The sequence below is a fragment of the Podarcis liolepis genome (genome assembly GCF_965112155.1).
Source record: "Podarcis liolepis genome assembly, chromosome: 4".
NCBI classification, from domain to species: domain Eukaryota; kingdom Metazoa; phylum Chordata; class Lepidosauria; order Squamata; family Lacertidae; genus Podarcis; species Podarcis liolepis.
This window is the reverse complement of record NC_139558.1, coordinates 64,492,470-64,515,066: the sequence shown is the minus strand read 5'-3', so window position 1 is coordinate 64,515,066 and position 22,597 is coordinate 64,492,470. Positions and strand designations below refer to the sequence as shown.

Sequence of the window (22,597 nt, the reverse complement as noted above, 5' to 3'; positions counted from 1 at the left end):
CATGTAATTGTGAAATTTGGGATATGCGTTGGGTTGCTGGATATTCTGACAGCTCTCCACCATGTAGGAGAGGTGCACTACCTACACACTTGGAGGACAATACAATAATGTCTATGCATATAATATCACCCATGCAAATAACCCAACATTGTGAGCTGGAATAAAATTATTGGAAAGCAAGTGGTTTTTCCTCCCACATGCTTGCTGAAACAGCTTGGAATAAACCCTGAACTAATCACTACACGGATAAATCTGTTCTGAGTATAATTGGACTGGAATTGAAGCTGGTCTGGTAAGTAGGTCTTATATAAGCTCCCCTGCCCCCATATTTATACTCTCCTTCCACATTACCCATCAAATTTCACATGCCATATTCAGAGCCTTGCAACGTTCCCAAGACTATTTACATGGAGCTCCCTGCTCAATATTTACTAGATAAACCCTACTTTGAATCACAGTGTTTTTGTATCTGCAATCCCATCCCAAGATCTTGATCCTCCATGGTAATAATAGAGGTATCTATTTTTCTAAAGCTGGCATGCAGTTAAAGAACAAGACACATATTTCCTCATGAGTCATTAAGTGTCATGAGCAGTTTGACCCTCATAAGTTAAAGGAGAATATGCTTTCCAATGCCCCAGAAATCTAGGCAAAAGACTTCTTTTTCCTTACCCTTCTGCAGCTTCTCCTCAGTTCCCACCTGCTTTTTGACTCCAGGGCTTGAAACTCCAGGACCATTGCAAATGTTCTTAGAATACCTGTATGGCTTTTAGAAGAATAGTACAGGCCCTAAGATCAGTCTGTTGCTAGCAATGGCACTGTCTGCTTTGGAGCATTTGATCAACATACTAAAAATGAATGTGCATTTGCAGGCACAGGGCATATATTTAAATCACAGCTGCCATAGGTACCTTGATTGATTTTTACATAGAAACCTACATTCACTGCTGCCTGGGATTCCTTGTACCCATGTGGTGGTCTTTAGCTATATAAAAGCTAGTTGCATACTTCAGCTGCTGGTTATGTTCAGTTATGACCTAAATGTCACAGAGGCGTATCTTCTGGGCTATCTGGTTTTCTGGGCAGGAGATTTTCCTTGTTTGGGTACTTCAGCAATTCCTTTCGTCTGCCCAATCAATCATTGTTGGGCTAATGAGAACTGACATTTGGTCTAATTAATCTAAACGACTGTTGTTTAGTGGTCATTGGGGATAACAAGTGTCAGGGCCTACGTTCTTACGGGAATTAAAACATTGCACCATAACATTATTTTTAGGGGGAGGGAATTAACTGCTAAATCAATGAAAGAGCAGAACAAGCAGTAGGGGCTAACTATTCTTTTATAGATGGCACAGGCAAAATTGCACAAACAAACTAACATACTGTATATACTTCTGAGAGAGAAGGAAACCTCTAATTTGATGGCTTTCTGCTTTCTTGTTTTTTGCTGTCTGAGCTTTGCTTAGGAACAATCCTTTTAGGCTACTCTGTTCCTTGTTGTTGCTTCTCATTTTCCTAATCATTGTCATTTCTACAGGCAGGGTCAGCTACTCCTGAGCATTTGGGGTAGTCAATAGTAATGTTTGAGCTCCCAACAAACTGATCGCCGCTTCTCAGTTTGGGCTGCTGCAACTGAAAGAAAGAAAGAAAAAGATGCTGTGTTGGGAACAGGTGGCTCTAAGAGTTCAGTCACCCTTGTCTGGAAACAGCAGCTGTGGTTGCATAGCTGGCAAAAGGGACTAGTGGATCACTATCTCCCTGGGTTTCCCCATGCATGCTTGGTCATCGGACTGGGAAAGGTGGTGAATAGATAAGGTGTTCTATGGGTCAGGGCTCAATAGGTTCAGTCTGTCGTTATGCATGTGGAAGGCTTGACTGCCCCTCCCTGTGCCACTGTGTTTGCAATTGCAAGGCTGTGATAACCAGGCCAACTGATGAGCATGTGAGGCCCGTTGGTATGATAACATGCTTTTCTCATCCACTCTCCATCGAAGGGTGTTTCCCACATCATGAACTTCATAGCTGATGAAGAAGAAGGCAGGCTGTCTTCGAAAAGATTAACTCATAGCTTTCATTGGAGGAGTAGAGAGGGACACCTCTGTTTTATCCAGCCATCCTCCAGCCCCTTCTTTCTGGGCTCATTCCTGACGCAGGGCAAGGAGGCAGAGGTGCTGCTATGCCATTTCCCACCACCTCCACCTTAAACACAAAAACACACACCAAACCTGACAGTCCCTACTCACTATGGATTTTCCTAGATTGCCAACTCACTGTGGCAGCCCAGAGCAAAACTGGCAATACTCCTGACTGGAGAAAGGACAACTTTGGGCCTGATTCAGTCTATGAGGTAAAGATGATCAGAGTCTAACAGAGAAGAATGAGAACTTTCAGGAAGGATTATCCTTGCCCTCTCTCGGCATAAGTTATTTGCCCCAAGGACTTAATGAGACCATGAAGACCTTGGAACTGGACCCCCTATCTCAGTGGCAGCCACATCACAAGGCTCCACCAACTGGGGTAGGGGGAACCTCAAGGATCTTCCTATATAACAGACCTCCTTATTTCATTGTGTCATACCCACAGTTTCTCACTGAAATTCTCCACCTCTGGAAAGACCCAGGGAGACCAAGAGTCACTGTACGTGTTAGCTAATAAACTCATGGATTCTCTCAAAAAAATATAATATTTTCAGTGTTGTCATGAGGCCTCTTTCTTTTTTAATAGCACTCCAAACATTGTCATGGTTCTTGCCTCTCTTCTATGAACTCATGCCCCTTTACCAGAGGTGCATTCAGGTTTTGAGAATCTCTCTGAGAGAAGCAGAAAACTGGACTGGGCAGTATAATTCATGGTAGAATGTTGCCAGGGTAATGGCATCTGCGGAGTTGGGGTTGGTCTACAATTGGTAAAGTTCCACTTCTGGTCAAAATAGCACCTCAGAAGGATGCAAATAACAAGTGGGTATCGCAGTCATTTTGTTCCAAGGGTCCCGCCCCCTGCAATTCCTCACCAGCCTGATTGACCATTATGAGGCCTCTTGTCCTCCAGCCAACACCTGTCATGGCTAAACTCATGCTGCCACAACTGAGGCTAGATTACCTCAGACAGATGAGTTCTGGACACTGTACATCATAGTTGCACCCTCAACTTCAAGTCTGTCTCCCAAAACAGATACTTTCTATTCTTGGTATCTTTAGAATGGAGACACAAAAATCAGCCATGGAGACCAAGGGAGTTTTGTGGCCTTGGTTTTGTTCATGGAAGCTTATCTCCAAGTCTTGATTTACCTGTGCCACAGAAGCTTCCTGAGGTCTGAGGAGAGATGGTTTCAATACTGATTTGGGCTCTTGTAGTTTCTATGAGTATTCATCAAAATCACAATACACATCTCTGAACCCAAGGAATTCATCTACCCCCTTACCTTGGATGGGCTTTCAGTGAGATCCCTGCTCAAAGGCAGAAGTGAATGTGAGCACACCCCCTACCTGCTTAGAGAACCATGGCTTTGTGATAGTTTTCTCTACCTGACACAGAGAATACAGAGTTTAGGCATCATCCTGGATATGTTCTAAAAGAGAATCTTCTGTTACAGGAAGAGATGAGCAATTTCCTTTGGAAGTCAGCAAGCACTTTCAGTGAAATCTGCAACAGTCTTGAGTCTTGTCCAACTACAAGTTTACATTATAGGAGCCATCAGCATGGTATCTTGAACATGGTTCCTTGACAGGCCTTTGCAGTGGCTCCTTCAGCACCTGTAGCAGATTGTCTGCAGCACCCACAAGCAGATCAACATTTCTCATGTTACATCATTTTCTCTTCAGTGGTGGCTGAAGCCCTTGTATCTTGGCAGAGGGATGTGGCGACCCTGTGGACCCTGCTGGTTAGCTACCTGGGCTGATGCTACTACCTTTGTACAGCACTATAATATAGATAAGTTCATCTCAGTTAGATGAGAAGGTTCTTAAGCAGCTATGATGAAGTTTCTAGAGCTACACTTATTGGACATCCTTTACCGTTTGCTCCACTTGACTGTTATCTGAAAAAAGACAGTTGGAGTGAAGTGCTCTTTTGGTCATCAGGGAGAACAGACGGTCATGCCTGCTTGGAGTTGGAGCTGAAATTGTGGTGTGGGTGCAGCATATCACATTTGTGTGTTAACCCTCCACACTTTAGTTAAGAACTCTTTTTGAACTCTACTTTCCTATTCCTCCAAAGGCCTCTTCTCCTTTTATGATCTTGCACCCTTGAACACACATGCACACACACTCAATAAATAAATAAATATAAATAAAATAAAATAATGTCCCACACTTAAATCAAGATCTGTGTCTGAAATAATCCACCCTTCCCTGGAAGGACATAGTTTTGTTCTGAAAAATTGGGCCTGCTTTAACCATTTGCTTCCTGCTCCACTTCTTGCTGAATTTCATCATAAATCCAACTTGCCATTTACATAATTTTACTTTATTTTTTTTTTTAAAGAAAAAATATTTAAGTGCAGAATTATAAATGCATCAAATAAAAATGATAACTTCTCTACTGCAGAATATGAGGACCTTGTTTTCCATGTGAAATTGCTCCTCCTCTTCATTATGCAATCAGCACTGGAGATAGTATTATTATTATTATTATTATTATTATTATTATTATTATTATTATTATTTCAGCATAGTGAGATCATACCTTAATGCCAGCATTGACAGCACAGAATACTTGCCAATATCAGTAATCATCCCTAAATCTTTATCTATATATCATGAAGATTTTTGTCAGGAGCCACTGGGGCTAAAACCTGGAACCTGCAGATCTAACTGGTGATGAACCAATGGCTGTAGACTAGTGTTTCATCCAGCCAGAGGAACACATTTCAAGGAAGTATATTATTCTCCCTGAGCTGGTAGGGCCATAAAAGCTTCTGGCTAAATCTTGGATTTTGCCTGTGCAACGATCTGCTTCGATATGACTGCCTGATATTCTTGGCTCTCTTTTGCATGCTTCCCTGTGCTGCATTGATCTCAGTCCCATTCCCATATACTTGTGCCTCCTTCTCCCCAATATATGCCCATGTCCCTGTATTATGACCATGTAGCTTGATAATGACTTGGAAACTGTATAAAGGTGTAAAGGTCGCTAGTCGTGTTCCCAAACAAAAACAACTTCACACACTCCTAGGGATGCATTCACTTCATGCTTTGTCATGTCCATCTGATCCCCTCCAGCTGTTTTTGACTACAACTCCCTTAAGCCCCAACTAGCATGAGATGATGGGAGTTGTAGTCCAAAACGTCTGCAGGAGATCAGATTGGCAAGGGATGGTACAAGGCAGCAAGCCCTCTCAGTGGGGATTGTGTCATCTCCTTTATGTGCTATCTCAAGTCATAGGCTAGCGGTTGATTCGGAGTACGTAGAGATACTAAACTGCAAATTGGCCAAGAGAGGTCTGCAAGGGGGCTCTTGAATTGTTTAGTATGTAAATGCTCAATTCAGAGAGGTTCTGTATCTGTCCTGCTTACTATGCAAACCTGGTGCTCCTATAACTGACCCTTAACATTGGAATGTCTGAATCCTAGTTTAAGGAATGAGAAGGCACATTTATAGCCTCCCAGCGAGGGAGGCAGCAGGGCTGAATATGCTAGCTCCATCCGCCAGCACGATTTCTGACACCTTCCAGCTCCTAGGGGTCTATTTTTGCTCATATTAGAATGCTGGAAAATGAGCTCTAAACCATGTGGAGAGCTTCCATGAGTGCAGGAGGTTCCCCGCTTCACTAGATCACCCCTCCTGAATGGGAAGTTGACGGGAACAGGAGACCCGAGACAGAGCTAACATGTTTATCCCTCTTGCCTCCCTGACGAAGCTTTCTCTTGGTTAACTTCATTTCTTCCAACAGGGGTGCTGTTGGAGCCTGCCCAAGGGTGAATAACAGATCATATGTGCAAGATTTCTTATCAGGGTATTGCCTCCTCTGTTACTTCTGACACCCAACCTGAAACTTGTAATTTAACTGCACATTTTAAAAGCAGCTGGAAGTTCAGCCAAGGAAGATCCTGAGAGGGAATGACATGGATGATACCTGGTATGTACACATAAATCACCACCTTTGATTACATCAGCAACATGTTTGTTTGACTGCTTTATATGGTATACAATAAATCCTTACTATATAAACAAAGATTTACAAAATTTTAGTAGTTACACAAAAGAAGGGGATCTTTATATGCCACATCATAAGGGCCGCATCAGTAGTGGTGTATCACATGCAGTTTATCCAAAATAGTTCTTCAGTATGGAACGCACAGGGAAACACAGCAGTTTTCAGCTGGGAGCAGATCATCCATATATTTGCCAATACAACTTCATCACAAAATTCATGAATTGCTTTTTAAAAAAATGTATTGAATGAATAGACACTTCAGTAATGTCCAACCGATAACTAAAATTGAAATTTTATTTTTTTTTCTTTAATAATACTCAGACATTTCTCTGACAAAACTTTAATGAAAGATGAAGTGCAAATGGGAACCCTGTAGAATGTTTATAAAAATTGTACATGACATTTTTTTAAGCGCCACTAAGTACACATTGAATACTCTGTAAGTATATAGGCATAGCAACATGCAAGTGTCATGTACCTAATGTTACAATATGCATTTTGTTCACTTAAAATTATGAAAAAGGAGTAAACAAAAAAACAAAAGAAAACTGTGCTTCCATTATCAGTGCAACATGCTTTGTTCTCCTGGGACTGGAGTAAGTGTTGAAGCGTCAGAAACATTGCCATGGTTTCAGGTGTTGGTGTCAATCACACCATAGTTCTCAACCCATTTTAGCCACCTTGCAGTTAAGCTACTCACCTGGGGCTAGGCACAATTGTGGCTTTTGGTGAGTTTTTTACTATGTCCTTTTATTCAGGCAGCCCTGGAAGACACAGAGACACAAAACACATTGTGGGCTCATAATTTTTGCGTTTGTATCCTTAATCTGTGTTAAAATGGTCAAGTCTGCAATCCTAAAATGATAAAATTTGGATCAACCAAATAGGAAATCTGTGAGACTACTTCAGTGAAATAGTTGGAAAATTGGAAGAATATAATATTTTCCTGAATGCACTCATATTTACGCAAGCAAATCCTTTCCTGTGTAAAAAATGAGTATAAAGAAGGAAGAAACAATTATAGGAGTCTTTGAACATCCTCGTTTTTGGTGAAATTATAAAGTGCATTTTGGATTTAAAAGGCTGGAAAGTAATATAGTGCATAGGTCGACTTCTTTGTTTAAAATGAATGTTGCTTTCTTACTGTCTTCCCTAGGGAATGTATAACCACTAACAGAACGTGGGAACCCACTGAATTTGTACCTATACTGTTTCAAGATAAAGCAAACCTTTGGCATGAATATATATATATATATATATATATATATATATATACACACACACACATGCATGAAAGTGTGCAATGTATAGAAAATATAATTGTAATATGCATTTACATATTATTGCCAAAAGCTCAAGTACTGGTGGAAAATATATTTTCACATAATATGGTTGGAATATCAACATTTCTAAGCAGGATCAGTATTTGTGTTTCATATTAATTGGTGCATTATTTTTACAAACACTTTTAATTTAAACCACACTTAATTTTTTGGGGGGAAAGCCTGTGTTAATGCAAAGTATAGACATAAATATTGTGCTGAGGTAAAAGGACACGACCTTATGTAAGAGAGATTTCTCTTAGTCCTGAATCCATGTGAAGATGCCTCTTAGTTGGTGTTTGCTAGTCTACTTTTTTCTGCACATGAAATCTTCATCAGAAAAGTTTGCTTCTTTGCTTTATGGCAAATTTAAAGGATCATGAAAAATATATTCTTTATTTGCCTTGGAACCAGAACAATGTGTAGCGTAGGGATTTTTATGCTTTCTGCATCTGCCGTGTAAGAGAACTCTATGTGAAAACTTGTTTCACTGTGTAGATTACTTTACACTGCACTGGAATGTCAGTGTTTATTGTTTACTGCACTTTTTCCTTCCTTTCTGTGTTCTGTGGATTTTGTTTTGGGAACAGGGCTGACATTTGGAAAGAATAAGCAGGCGTTTTCTTGTCTGTCTCAAGATTTAAAAAAGTGCCATGCCTGTCAGAGAAAAATAATTAATTATAATCTCTGTGATAGTGCTTTATCATTTCAATTACTTATAAATGAACTTCACCAATTCTTGCTGTCTAAACAGCCTGCCTGGCAATCCTTGCTTCATGAGTAGATAATCACCTATGGTCTTGTAAAAATATTAAGATGAAAGAATATTAGTTGAATCGGCTAGAACCAAAATGCTTTCATCCACTCTGTTTGGCTCCTGCTGTAGCCTCTCACCTAGAAAGCCACTGGAGTTTTTACCTCTGAATAAGAGCTTACCTATGTTAACTTAAGTGCTTAAAACATTATTAGATATTTGCTCATTTACATTTCTTCTTTCTCCAGAAAAGCAAAGAAGGATTTTGAAAGGGGTTTAAGAGAAAGGAACTGAACTAAGCTACTAGCTCATGCTGTCAGATGGATATATAATGAAACTATTTTGGAGTTTTAGAACAATTATATTGGGGTAGGGGACTCAAACTGAAATCAAATGTATTGCTGACAGGTAAGTGATAAATTAATTGTCTGAAGTCCAGTTTAAGAATGACTTCAAGAGACTTGAAAGGAAGAAATTTATATACCATAATCAGGGAAGAGACATGAAAATGAAGCAAATTCTGATCTTTTAAGTCAATAAATGAAACTTAAATATCTCTATTGTTAAAAAGTGATTGAGCCCCTTTTAAGTTAGATGTAACTAGCAAAGCTGATGAGTTTAAGGGTATAAATAAATCCAGCATAGATAAAATTTCAGGAAGCTCCTCACATCATCTTGGTTTATCCTCCTTCTTTGTGACAAGAGCAAAGAGATTATTTGGACAAGACTTTTTAAATAAAAATTAGTTCCTTAAAGACCCTGAGAAAACGTTTGTAATGTTTTTGCTTATTACAGCTATCAGTACTTGCTTTTTTCTGTTTTTGTTTTATATCTTTTGTTATGTAAATACTGTTATTATATTTTAAGGTGTGTGTGTGTATATATATATATATGGATGGAAAGACTTCATTCTCAAGTAATCTGATAATTTATTTCTATACCATACTTGTCAGGGCTCACATAAAGTACAGGTTATGTTCATTATCAAGCAGAATGTGAAAACGTCTCTGGAAGATGCAACTAGCAGCAAAGGAACATAGTTTTGACAAGAAGAGACTCCCATAAATGTCAGTGTCAATGGTTGTGGTGTAGATTCACACTAGAGGTGTGCGGATTGTCCCCCATGTTTTTATATATCCATTGGGAAATCCATTGAGTGTCATTGATTTTTTAAAAAAAACTTTTCAAACAGATGCACATTATATCAGTGTGTGTGCATTTATTAGCTGTGGGTGAGAGTGTACATTTCAGCTCAAATAGAAATGCACATCCTATTGAGATTAACTGATGTGATCTCCAATGAATATTTGCACAATCTAATGTACCTTCATCATCTCTGTTTTGTTCTCTGCCTAGTTTGCCCAAGTGTTTGAGCATCAAACTGCTAATTATATTTTTGTCTGATGGAAAATTTAATTTTAAAAAGAAAAAAATTCACCAATATCTGTACTGAAAATTGAATCTGGTGGTTTAACACAACATTGTCAATCTGTGCTAAATATCGACATTAATAGACAGCAAGTAATGTAATGAAGACCATTGTGAAATCATTAGACTAGTCAAAAGCAATACCTATGTGTATATGCAACGATGTACTGTATAAGACTTTACCTTGCTCATGTGTAGATGTGGAGTCAAGGTTTAAAAGGGCAGAAAACTCTGGATGATTAGAGCAGCTCAAGGACATGATAGAAGGGGCAGTTTTTTTAACCCCCAAAACAAAACAGGTTCATTAGCTGGAGGGCAGAATCTAAACAACAAAAGGGGTCCATGTAAGTACATTTATTATGGGAACTAGTTAAAATTGCACAACTGAAAGCGGAATGAATGGCTTGGCCAATAATGATAGTGCTTCGCAGAGAAGGAAAGCTATAGTTGGAGAGGCTCAGGAGCTTTGCAGTGTTCAATTTAACAATATTTCTTGTGTCTGTGATTGTTCTGTGTTATCTCACTACTTTCAATGCATTGCTTTTGGAAGGGTATGATGGAAAAAATGACGAGATGAAAAGGATCAATGATATAAAATTTCATGTTTGGAAAAAAAGTTAACTTTATCATTAAAGGCATCCTCCGTGGTTTGATGGAAGCATTTTGTACTCACAATGTAAGATTACCTGACGTTATTGGGAAATAAATAGCAGAAATTCCAGGTGAGGTGCTTCAGTGAAATAGGGGTCAGGAGAATACAGTTCTCTCTGTGGCTCTCTTTCCATTGCTCAAGCTAAAAATACCAGGGCAAATGGCAATACTTTTCAACATCTTAGCATGCAAGGCTCCCTCAAGGAAGATAAAAAGAGCAACCTTGTACTGTTGGGCTAGAAATAGATTACTGAGCAATGTTCCCAGACAGAGTGCTGGCAGCAGAGCTATTAGCAGAATTGAAGTCTTTGCCCCAAAGGTGTTTGGAAGGAGCCCCATGGGACCCATAGAAGAAGACAAGAGACAAAATAGAGTGGTAGTTGGGTTTCAAGGAAAATACGGCTTACAATAAATTAAATATTATTTGGAAGTGGCTGGGAATATACACATATTTAAAGACAAATGGTCACTATGCGTTTTTATAGACCATTCTTGAATCTGCAAACCCATCTCCTTCCTTGTAAAATAATCAAAATGCATATTATAAATACATGGTTTTCCAATATCCATACAGAGAAAGTACAAGATACTTACATGTGAGTACACTGTAGTCACCTATATTTTTGCATAGTTTTTAGTGTGTACTTTGTGCCACTTAACCCAAAGTATTACTCGGGTTATTTCTGTTTAAAACAGCTTGTTTACAGAACATTTGAGTAGCTTTTTTTTTGTATTTGGTATGTTCATTAAAAAAAATATACCAGTTCTAATGAATGAGAAGCTAAGATCCTTGGAGGAATCAAGGAAGGTTTTGGAGAACATTGTAGTGCGCCCATGACAATTCTTTTTAACTCCATATTTTAAAGTTTATCAGAATTACCTTAGCTTAACAGAGAGGTAAAGTTATGTTATCCTTTTGGTAACACTTTATAATAAGTGGCACTAAATTACACTATAACTGATGTTACATGGAAGCACATGTAACCACACGGTCAAGATCAAAATACCTAATGTACATTTGCGTACATGGTAACTCCAGTGCTTTTACAATCATAAATTAAATAACCTCCTGTCCTTTCTTCTCACTGAGAGATGCTTATAGGTAGGTAGATAATCCTACATCATGAAGAACATATTCAAAAAGTCCACTTTGCTGGTTTATATAGGGAAAAAACCAACTGTTTTCCTCCTGTATCTTTTATAGGAGGAATCTCAGCACAAGATGATCTGCCTTCCATAAATGTGAACAAAATGGTAGGTGTTCCTGGTTCATTTCTGAGCCTCATATCGTATATATTTCTTAAACTGCTTCTTGGATTTGCTAATAACATCTAAGAATGAAAGAAGATGCACCCATATACTGTTAGATGCCACATTCTATTATTTAATAATAATAATGATAGCAAAATAAAATAACTAATATTAAAGAGAAAATTGGCAATAACTTGATAACCTTTGACTGATGATGAGAACTGTCATGTTCCACATTTTCCTTAGTTGTTCCCATGGGGCTTTCATCATTCATGCCTGTCAGTTACTGTAAATTAAGCAATCATTTCTATTGACCTTTGGTGTCTTGCTCCCAGTGTATTCATCTAAACCAGGGGTTCTCAAACTAGGATCAAATGTATACGAACAGAAAAACCTTATCAGATAATATGACTAGAAATCGGGCATATCTGTAAATCCTATGAATGTGTGTTGCTCTTGTGGCCTTATTCACCAATACTGGATGCCCGACTTATGGAAAAGGTAATCTTCTACCCCTTTATATAGCTGACAACTTATGGTATATAGCAAGCTGGAGGCCAGCCAAGAAGAAAAAATGATACCTTGAAACCAGTCACCTCCCAGCCATTTACACCAAACTAAGACCACCTTGAGAGCAATGATGTGATCCTCCCCCCAGCTCTTTGCTCTGGTTGGCTTCTCCTTGCTTTCCTCCAATCTCTATTGGTCAAAAAGGCACTGAATAGGGAGCAGAATTAATTGGGATCTGCTCAGGTGCTAGTGCAAAATCCACACAGATCCACGGATACTGGTGCAAAGAATCTTTGTGGCAGCACTGCCAGAATTATAGCTCAGTGTATAAGAGATTTTATATTGGATTGTTGAACCCCGTTGAATTACAAACTGTGTAATAAAATTATATTAAGAAAATGTATCGGTATCTGTATTATTACACTCTGGTACAATATTGCTAGTACTTGTGCTAAAGTCAAAGACAGGGCTAGGACTTTATATTAAAACTATGTTTAGCTTATGGAATGTTTATTTTGTTAGAGAATAGATGGTCACTATTCTGTTTCAAAAGTCCCCCTTTTCTCTTAAAGAAAATGTTTGAGAACCTCTGATTTAACTGGATGAATGCAGATGATTGAAAGTGATGACAGGCCCGAATTATCCTCTTACTTAACACTGCATGATGTACTTCCATGTTCCTTTTTGGCCTGTTGTAAAATACATCTCAAGGTGCAAGGTAGAATATATATTCTAAAAATTGACTGCAACAGAGTGCACAAGAAAAAGTTAACAGTCCAATTCCTATCTACTATTGCAAAGTTCCACTGCTTTCCTTTTGCTACACTGACAAGACACTTTGGGATGGTTACATCTAAAGATGCCCCAATGCTTGAAAAAATTCACTTCACAGTGACGAAGAGGTGGGTCATGTAAGCAGCATTTCTATATCATTTAAGCAAAATGGAATTTATAAAGAATGTAAAGATGTGCAAATACAGCACTAATTGACATGTGACTTTAGTAAACATAATCCTAATGCAGCAAGGCATTTAAGCACAGTAAGTTCTTTGCTGGCCTTGCCATTAGTTCCATAAATCAGTTTCTGAAGGTACAGCTAACTGCTGTGACAAACCCCTTTTCTTCCCAGTAGTAGCAAGCTTAATTCCTTTTGCCAGTATTGTTTTAAAAAATGTACTCTTTGAAGAACTTGACTATGTTGTAAACCTATACTAGTATCAATGTGTCTAGTAGCTCCTACCTGAATCTCTCAAACTACCATACTAGATTAGCATATTATTGCATTTTCCCCCCACAGATGATCTGGAGTGAACGGTAAAAACAAGCATGCAATCACATCAATGCAGACGTATTTCTTTAAAATGTCATACTGTATATGATTTATTATGTTAACACTCAACCACATCATATTATTTATGTTCTGTATACTTTGAAAAAGTGCTGCTTGATTGATGGTCTCTCTTTTTCTCTCTCATAGAAATTAACAAGGTAAATGTTCTTTTTCCAACAAAAACAATTTAAAAACTACTATTGTCCTTAAAAGGTGTATACTCTTCTGATAAATAATCTGACACAACACCTTTGATTTCCATTTACTGTGACACATGATGTCATATTCAAATGCTACCCTCCCTCCTCCCCTCTCCCCCCACGCAAAAAATAAATCCCAGGAGATAATCCTTTACAATAGGCCATTATGCTTTTAGACTTCACCAGTAATAGCATCCATATAGAAATCTTATTTATTTTATTTTAAGGTGCAGCACTTAGGAGATGAACAGCAATCACTACTGATTTGAATCTTCTGACATGGGACCAGTAAGCGCATCTGGTGATGTTTCACATTTTTTTCTGGAAGAGGAATCGAGCCAATCAGCTTATTTTATGGTAGATTTAGAATTTGTGACTATCTTTTAAAGATGTCATTTTGCCCCACATTTTGAGAACAATCTCAAAAAGAGGTCTTTACTGTGGAGCTAAAAGCATGGCAGATATTCTCTATCATTCACCGTGACATAAGTTTGTACCTCACAAAATGCATAGACAGGAATTTAATATAAAGAATTAGTCCATTTACCGTATACACAAAACATAGAGCTTTTTGTTGTAACACTTTGCTGTTTGTGTTTTGGCAAATCCAACATTGATAAGCAGCTCTGGAACTGCCAAATTATATATTGAAAATTTTAGCAACTTAATCATTAATCATTAATGTGGTTGGAATTTAAAACCTGAGGCTGTGCACTGGTTGTTAGCTTAAAACTACCTTTCCATATAACATTGTGCTTCCATTGTATAACAAAGAAAAAAAAACCTGGAACTAGAAAAGTTTGCTGCTGAACAGTGCTAGGACATACAGACAAAAGTACTAATACATGTTATCTACTCAGAATATTAATTTAAGTCATATCTAAAGGGATATAATGGACATTAGAAAATGCTTACTTGTGACTGACTTACCTACAGCCCCAAAAGTTAAATATGTATCAAATAATGTTTAATTGGATTTATTATATGCACTATATACAGATACTAAAATGCCTTGCAATTGTGCCCCATGAACATGTCCAATTTGAGAAGGCAGGTGAGCCCACATGAATCAAATAAATTAAATTAAAACCAGAAATTACAGAAATAGATAACGGAAGTCTTTATGATCCTAACTGCAGTAAAAGAGCGGGACAAACATTTTCAAAATGGAGCTACATCATCCATCTCTGTGGATTCTGTATAGACAAACGGCATGATGTGGTTACCACCCAGACGTTGCTTTAGTACCAATGTGCCATTAAAATAAAAGGTCTGTTCATACCCCTTTGCTATCATTTGCAAACACACAAGAAATTATACTAGAATGCTTTCAGTTGGTGTTTCCTAGGGCATAATGTTTCAAAACTAGGCTGCTTTTTGAATTATAGACATATATAAAACATTCTTTGTAAACCTCTAATCTTACTTGTAATGTTTTATGTAAGTACATTGAGGTCCTCACCTTCAGAACAATTGTTATGAAAATGGCCTGGTGCAATACCGGTAAGGACCATGATAAAATAAAACCAAAAAGAAATGCTATATAACATTTTGCTTTTAAAAAATGTAGAAAAACTGAACAGATGATGATTAAAGTTGTTAAGGCTGTATATTCAAGCACTGTATGTTAAGAGAGCAATGGATATGATGATTAGGCAATAAGAAATGTCCTGCATTATGAATGGTACCATAATTAAAGGAAAAGAAATGCTGTCCATGGCTGATTGTTGGTATAAACTGGCTACTGAAAGCATTTGTGTACATTAATAAAGGTAGCAAAACATGATGGGGGGAAATTAATTCTGAAAGATGAGAGCCAATTTTCTCCAGCAGTCAGCCTGGTGAGTAATACTCAGAGAACCTAAGTCTGCATCTATATGAAATATTCCTTCTTCTCTTCTGCATTGACTTGGCTGCCTTCTGCATTGATAATGGCTGTATCCGCATCAGGTGCATCTTCAGCTCCTTTAGCTTCATTTGTTAAATATGTTCCTGCGGGAAACAATGTGATTAAAAGAAAAATGTTAGGGGCTTTGATACTTTTCCAATGCGGTTCTCTAATGGATCCTGGTGAGGTTCAGGATGTATGTCATTGCACTACTGTAGAATGAACTTTTACAGCACACATGATATTCCATTTTGGGAAAGAAGCGATTGTGACCCATGGCCTTTCTTTGATGATAAATACATACAAACAGTAAAAAGAGCATGTTGCACTAAGATCTGTCCAGGACACATTAACAATAAGCTTTGGGGGGGATTGTCTCAAAATGATTATTTTGCTCCTTTGTTATATAGAAGTTATAATTCAGCCAAGTAGTATACGCTGCAATTTCAAAATTAGCACATCAAAATCTGATTTACTTTTAGTTGGACAATGTTAATTGTGCATAACTTTTTGATTGAAATAAAGAGTTTAAAGACAATCAACACAAAATGCACTGTGCCCTTCAATAGCTACGCTAGGCTTGCCCACTTACATTGGGAATAGTAAACCTGAGACGCTATTCCTAATTTTCTGTGCCAATATAAAATGCCTGCATTGCTGCTCCTACCTCCTGCTTTGTTCCTTTAACACTGACACAATAGAGGGTATGCTATTGTAAGGATTTATTTCCTAGTACAGCAAATCTTGGATCTGTGCAGCAACATTCAGTGATGAAAAGCCAATTTTTACTGAATGGGAAAAGCTTGGTTATTTCAGAGCTGGGATATGCGTGTGGCCCTCCTGTATTAGTTGAACACAGGTGTCATGTTTTCCGGTAGACTGATCAAATGACATACCTTATACATGGTATAAAAATTAAAAGGAAACATTCTTGATTAGCTTGTATGAATTAGCTAAGGAAATGGTCTTGGCCTAGATAGCATGCAGCTTTATCTTACACAATATTCTGATTATCAGGTGAACAAGGGAACACACTTCAGTAGGTGCTTATTGCAAATTACATGAACAGTTCTAATAATGCAGGTTATGATTAAAAGACAGTGGGAAGATGTTGCAGAAAAATGAGAATATAGCAATGACCATATTGTATTTTTTGCACTTTTTTAAAATAAAAAAACCATAATCAAAAAACCAATGTGTGCTAGGACTGGATATATGTGGATAAGATAGGGCAGCCATGTGTATATATGCCCAGCCCATTCATATATTTCTGCGTTACTTTTAAATACTTATTTACTGAAAAGCATTTCTAAACCATTTAATATTTAAAAATCTCTAAGCAGTAAAGAAATATAGATATAAAACCAACAGCAGTATCATAAAGAAAAACCTGATACCCAACTTAAAATCAACAGTGAAATGGCATTATAAAAAAGCAGAACAAAGGAAGGAACTAAGTAATAGCAGTGTTCCATTTTATGGGTTAGGGGAAGCCTGGACAAAAGGTATATCTTTATAGCATGTCTGAAGGAACTGATGCATAACACTTCACATATGGCAGAGGGAAGGACATTCTACAATTCAGGGACAAGGGTGGAAAATGCCCTTTTTCATGTTACCACTCTGTGATATTGTGTAGCGTGCAATGGCAGCTTGAGTAGAATGTCCCCAGATTATCTAAGGGATTTTGCAGGTATATACGGGGGCAAGTGATCTTTAAGATGGCCTGGTCCCACATAGTTCAAGGCTTTATATATTAGTAACAAGACCCAGAACATGGACTAGTAAATGACTGACAAGCAGGGCAGTTTCCTCAGCACAGGTGTAATATCTGCTCACCCAGGGGCTCCACTAACAACCTGGCTGCATTGTTCTACACCAACTGTGGCTTCCATTCCAGTCTCAAGGAAAGTCCCATGTTGAGCTAATTTCAGTAGTCAATTAGGAGGTGGCCAACACATGAATCATAAAGGTCAGGCTATCCAATAAAAGGACATAGATGGCATACCAGCCTAAGTTGATAACTGGTGCTTGTTTCACACAGAGGCATACCTGATCCTTCAGAGGGAGTGCTACTCCCTTTAGAACTGAGAAAGTCCCCAACGCCTGGGAACTGTTCACCAATAGAGTCTCTGTCTTACTGGGATTCAATTTCAGTTTGTTGGCCCTCATCCAAGCATTGGTTCAAAACAGTCAGCCTTTCCCGATTCAGATGTTAACATGCCCCAACTCTCTTAATGTTGTGACATGAGGCAAAGGAGGACATGGGAGAAAGACGCGTAGCCTTCCTCCCTTGCCTTGCCATATCGCGCAGTGCTCAGTTCTTTGAAGCACTTTTGAAGAAAAGAAAGGCAACAGATTCCATTAAGGAAAGAGGATGGGGAAAGGGAGAGGGCTTATTCCAATCACCTGCTTGCTTTTCTTGTAATAAGTAGGCCCAACCTGCCCTGCTTTGATGCATAAATAGATGGTGGCTGCCTCGTTGTACCTATTTCCTCCCTAAAACATCCAGGGAGAAATATCCTCAAAATGCACATGCCCATTTTGCACCACACTCCCCCGCCCCCAGGCTTAAAAATGACTGGTAGGATGTCAGAATTTAATGGTCAGTATCTTTCCTGTCTTGAGGGTTGAAAAAAAATGCATTTTTGAGACCCAGCAGTTCACAACTGTCTATCTTATCTGCTTGTCTGCCTATTTATATAGAATTTTTATCTTACAAACTCATTACTGTATTTTTCGCCCCATAAGACGCACCGTCCCATAAGACGCACCTAGATTTTGGGGGGGGAAATAAAGGAAAAAAATTTTATTTCCCCCCCAGGTGCGCTGCGCTACACCAGGAGCTTGGGGCATGCGGAGCTCAGCGCGCCCCAAGCTTCTGCGTGCAGGCAAGGTCTCCGCTAGCGTGGGAGAGCCGCGGGGCTCTCCCAGGGCTAGCGGATCGCTGCGCTATACCAGGAGCTTGGGGCAAGCTGAGCTCAGCGCGCCCCAAGCTTCTAGGTGCGCGCAAGCAGTCCGCTGCCGCTCCAAGCCTGGCGCACCCGGCAGGAGGTCCCACCGGGTGCGCGAGGCTTGGGGCGGCAGCGGACTGCTAGCTTCTAGGTGCGCGCAAGCAGTCCGCTGCCGCCCCAAGCCTGGCGCACCCGGCAGGAGGTCCCACCGGGTGCGCGAGTCTTGGGGCGGCAGCGGACTGCTAGCTTCTAGGTGCGCGCAAGCAGTCCGCTGCCACCCCAAGCCTGGCGCACCCGGCAGGAGGTCCCACCGGGTGCGCGAGGCTTGGGGCGGCAGCGGACTGCTTGCGCGCACCTAGAAGCTAGCAGTCTGCTGCCGCTCCAAGCCTCGCGCACCCGGTGGGACCTCCTGCCGGGTGCGCGAGGCTTGCAGACACTCGCCCGAAGCAGGGGGAGCCCTCCCGAGGGCTCCCCGTGCTTCGGGCGACAGGCTGCCGCCCCAAGCCTCGCGCACCCGGTGGGACCTCCTGCTGGGTGCGCGAGGCTTGCAGACACTCACCCGAAGCAGGGGGAGCCCTCCCGAGGGCTCCCCGTGCTTCGGGCGACAGGCTGCCGCCCCAAGCCTCGCGCACCCGGTGGGACCTCCTGCCGAGCGCGCGAGGCTTGCAGGCATTCGCCCCATAAGACGCACCCCGATTTCCTCTTCATTTTTGGAGAGGAAAAAGTGCGTCTTATGGGGCGAAAAATACGGTAAATTAAGGTACAGTGGGGGTCTGTTGCATGACACAGAATCCCAACTGCCTGATTCCGAGTCAGACAGACACCCTGTGTGACCTTGGGCAGATTGCTAGATGTTATTTTGCCACAGTTAATCCAGCTGTAAAATTGGGTAAAATCCAGGACCTCACTAAAAAAACACAAAAAACAAACAAAAACTTGATGCTGTAACACCAGAGCTGAGTTTTCCTGGGGTCTAGAAGAGCTTCTTAAATAAAAAAAAAGTAAGGGTTGCAGGGTAAAACTAATCACTAGGAAATATTGCTACAAAAGGTGACTGCACTGTGATTAAATCTAGCCTACCTTTATGTCTTGCCAGATATCGACCAAGCAGAATTATAGAACATAGTGTGACAAAAACAACTACAGCAACTATCCCTCCTATAACAGCGTGGTCCGTTGCGTCCTTTTCAGCCATAGCATTGGGGTCTAGGGGAAAAAAATGACAGTATAACATATTATTCTGATATGCTGAAAAATGAAAATATCCAGATGATAAGGTATAAAACAATTGTCTTCCCCCACCCACAAAAAAATCATTTTAGAAATATTTACAAGAGTTATTTCAGTCCATTCCCTACTAGCTTATCAGTGATACAGCACTGCTTGTATTCCCAGAGACTTAAAGCCCTGAGGACGTCACAGTATGAAAGGGAGAGGGAATCCTAAACAGACAGTACTAATAGGAAAGATTTCTGGTTTTGTCCTCATCACTTTTCAACTGAAAATCTGGCCATAGCTATTTATAGACGGAAAAACAAGGAATCAAGAATTGGGGAACAGATAGAATCAGCAGAATGGTGTCTGCATAATACATAATTTATAGAGCTGAATCTCAGTGGGAATCCCTTATATATTCTCCTTTTGTCATCCGTATCCTTTTGCAGTAGAGAAGGAGAGAGGGAGGGAGGAAATGTGGCTGAGCAAGTTCTGCAGGCGAAGCTGAGTCTGCATGAATTTGGTCAGATAAACGTAAATGCATCTTTGAGGAACTTCGTTCATTCTCAAGTGTTAGTTCGTGAATTCAAAGCAGCTATCTGATTAATGCTGAAGTGAGTAAATTCAAATCGTTTTTAACTTTATATATGTATTAGCCCCTATTGTGTTAAGGTTCCGTGTTCCAAACATTAGGAACACCAAAGGATTTAAACTTGTCATTTAGTACACTGCTCATTTATTTTTAGGGGCCTCATCAGAAAGGCAGCCAGGGAAAATAGCATCACCTAGGGGAGTAATTCCTCAGAAGTTCTGATCGATTAAGTGGTACAGTAACCTCCCGGGTATCGGTTAAAGTAAGTGAAAGAAGGAGATATAGAAAATGATTTGGTCTTAAAGATAAGGCTAGAATAATTTAATTTTACATTAAGATGCCTCAACTACCAATGAACAGCAGCTCTGCCAAGATCACTATTAGTATGCTCACAATGTATTAACAGGTTCACATGCAGTGATATATGGACAGTTCCCTTTCAGGAGGTATCTTTTGCAGTTCATTTGAAAACATACAGTGAGAAAAAAGGGGGAGGGAGCAGCTTTTGAAAAATAACTCTTGTGATTTTGGGGGGAGTGGGGATGGAGGGTAGAAAGCCCAAACTAAAGGTGGGGAAAATACCATCTCTGAAATGGTGCTCTCCTAACAGGCATGTCCATAGCAGATAAGGTGTCAGAAAATGACCTTCCATCCTAATAGCAGTAGTTGCACAGCTGCTTACCAAGTAAGAAATTTATCAAGTAATAATTTGGCAATCTCTGTAATGCATACATTCAGCTTTCCTATTTTATCTTTCCACTTGCATCACTTTGCCACCATGCCTTCAAACCATCTAGAACTATCCATTTTACACAAAGGATCTATGAAATATTGACCCATTTAACTGCAATCCCAAGCATGCTTCAAAAAGGGTCCACTGTGTTCAGTGGGATATGCTCCCATGTAAACTATGCATAGATTTGTAATGAGAGTACAGCTGCAGATTTTTTAACATATATATATGCACACTGCAAAGGAACACTGAAATGCTTCATACGACAAGGCTGTGAAACATATTTAATTGTTAGGTATCCCATGAATTGATTTGAGCTTGTGAGCAGGCACGCTTATAATCACAGCCTTAATAAATTAAATCTTTTGAACTTTGCTTTCTTTGAAAATTTAGTATAGTAGCATTTAGCATAGTATTAAAGTCTTTGGGAGGATTTCTCAGGGGCCATGGGATTTTGCAGGCAGAGAGGGAGGCCCAAGGCCTGAGAAGGAGGTCAGTCCATGCACCAACTGTTGTAGCCTCATGGTAGCTAATGTCAGACAGGGCTAAAAAGATTCCACGGTAGATCAGGAAAGGCATTGGATCCATTGGAACCAAAAGCCTCCCATATTCCTGGAACTGAAAAGCAATGGAAATAAGAAATGTTTTTAAAAGATGCTTAAGAGAGCTCTCCAGCTCTCTTAAGATTGTTCTATAAAGTATTGTTTTTACTGTTATTTTTAAAGAGACTTGTACAATTTATATCAGAGCCTTATAAGAGATTCTTTATATAAGAAGTTAGATATAATAGTAAACCTAATAATAATAATAATAATAATAATAATAATAATAATAATAATAAATTACTTATCCCCCACCCATCTGGCCGGGCCTCCCAGGGCAACTCCCAGAAGAATATTAAAAACATGATAAAACACCAGACATTAAAAACTTCCCTAAACAGGGCTGCCTTCAGAAGCAATTATGCCAGTTTCTTGATTTGGGTACCATGAGAAATAGGAGGTTAACAGCTTAAAAGCACAGAAACACAAAACTGTAGAAGGGTCCTCTAGCATAACCCCCTGCAATACAGGAACCACGGCTAAAGAATCCCTGACAGATGAATATCCAAGCTCTGTTTAAAAACCTCCAATGAAGGAAATTCCACCACCTCCTGAGGAAATCCGTTCCACAGTCAAACAGCTCTTACCATCAGAAAGTTCTTCCTAATGTTTAGCAGCAATCTCCTTTCTTGTACCTTGAATCCATTGGATCAGGTCCTACCCTCTAGCACAACAGAAAACAAGCTTGCTCCATCTCCCATGTAACAGTATTTTAGATGCCTATCATAACATCTCAGAACATCAGAACATCTTCTCCAGGCTGAATCTACAAAACTCCTTCCACCATTCCTTATAATAAATGGTTTCCAGATCCTTGATCATCTTAATCATCCTCCTCTGCACATGTTCCAGCTTGTCAACACCCTTCTTAAATTGTGTTGCCCAGGACTGGACACAGTGTTCCAGATGTGGTCTGAATAAGGCAGAATAGAGTGGTACTATTACTGCCTTTGACTGAGACACTATACTGCTGTTGATCCAGTGTAAAATTTCATTAGCTTTTTTTTTTGCTG

The 22,597-nt window shown here is 39.6% G+C and overlaps 1 protein-coding gene and 1 long non-coding RNA gene across 7 annotated transcripts in view; one reads left to right on the top strand and one right to left on the bottom strand.

Moving 5' to 3' along the window:
- Positions 1 to 16,037, top strand: part of LOC310704797 — a 37,338-nt gene extending 21,301 nt beyond the window's left edge. For both annotated transcript variants that reach the window (XR_014525012.1, XR_014525013.1), the window contains 3 exons: positions 5,891 to 6,076; positions 11,514 to 11,563; positions 13,828 to 16,037. This is a non-coding gene — a long non-coding RNA (uncharacterized lncRNA). The remainder of the gene's footprint in view (positions 1 to 5,890; positions 6,077 to 11,513; positions 11,564 to 13,827) is intronic.
- CADM2 (cell adhesion molecule 2) overlaps positions 6,390 to 22,597 on the bottom strand; it is a 365,701-nt gene continuing 349,493 nt past the window's right edge. For 3 of the 5 annotated variants that reach the window (XM_083498679.1, XM_083498681.1, XM_083498682.1), the window contains 2 exons: positions 19,523 to 19,648; positions 6,390 to 15,592 (listed from right to left, as the gene is read on the bottom strand). In XM_083498679.1, the coding sequence (XP_083354805.1) occupies positions 15,474 to 15,592; positions 19,523 to 19,648 (245 nt within the window). In that variant the 3' untranslated portion in view covers positions 6,390 to 15,473. The remainder of the gene's footprint in view (positions 15,593 to 19,522; positions 19,649 to 22,597) is intronic. The other 2 variants (XM_083498678.1, XM_083498680.1) reach the window with 1 other exon arrangement.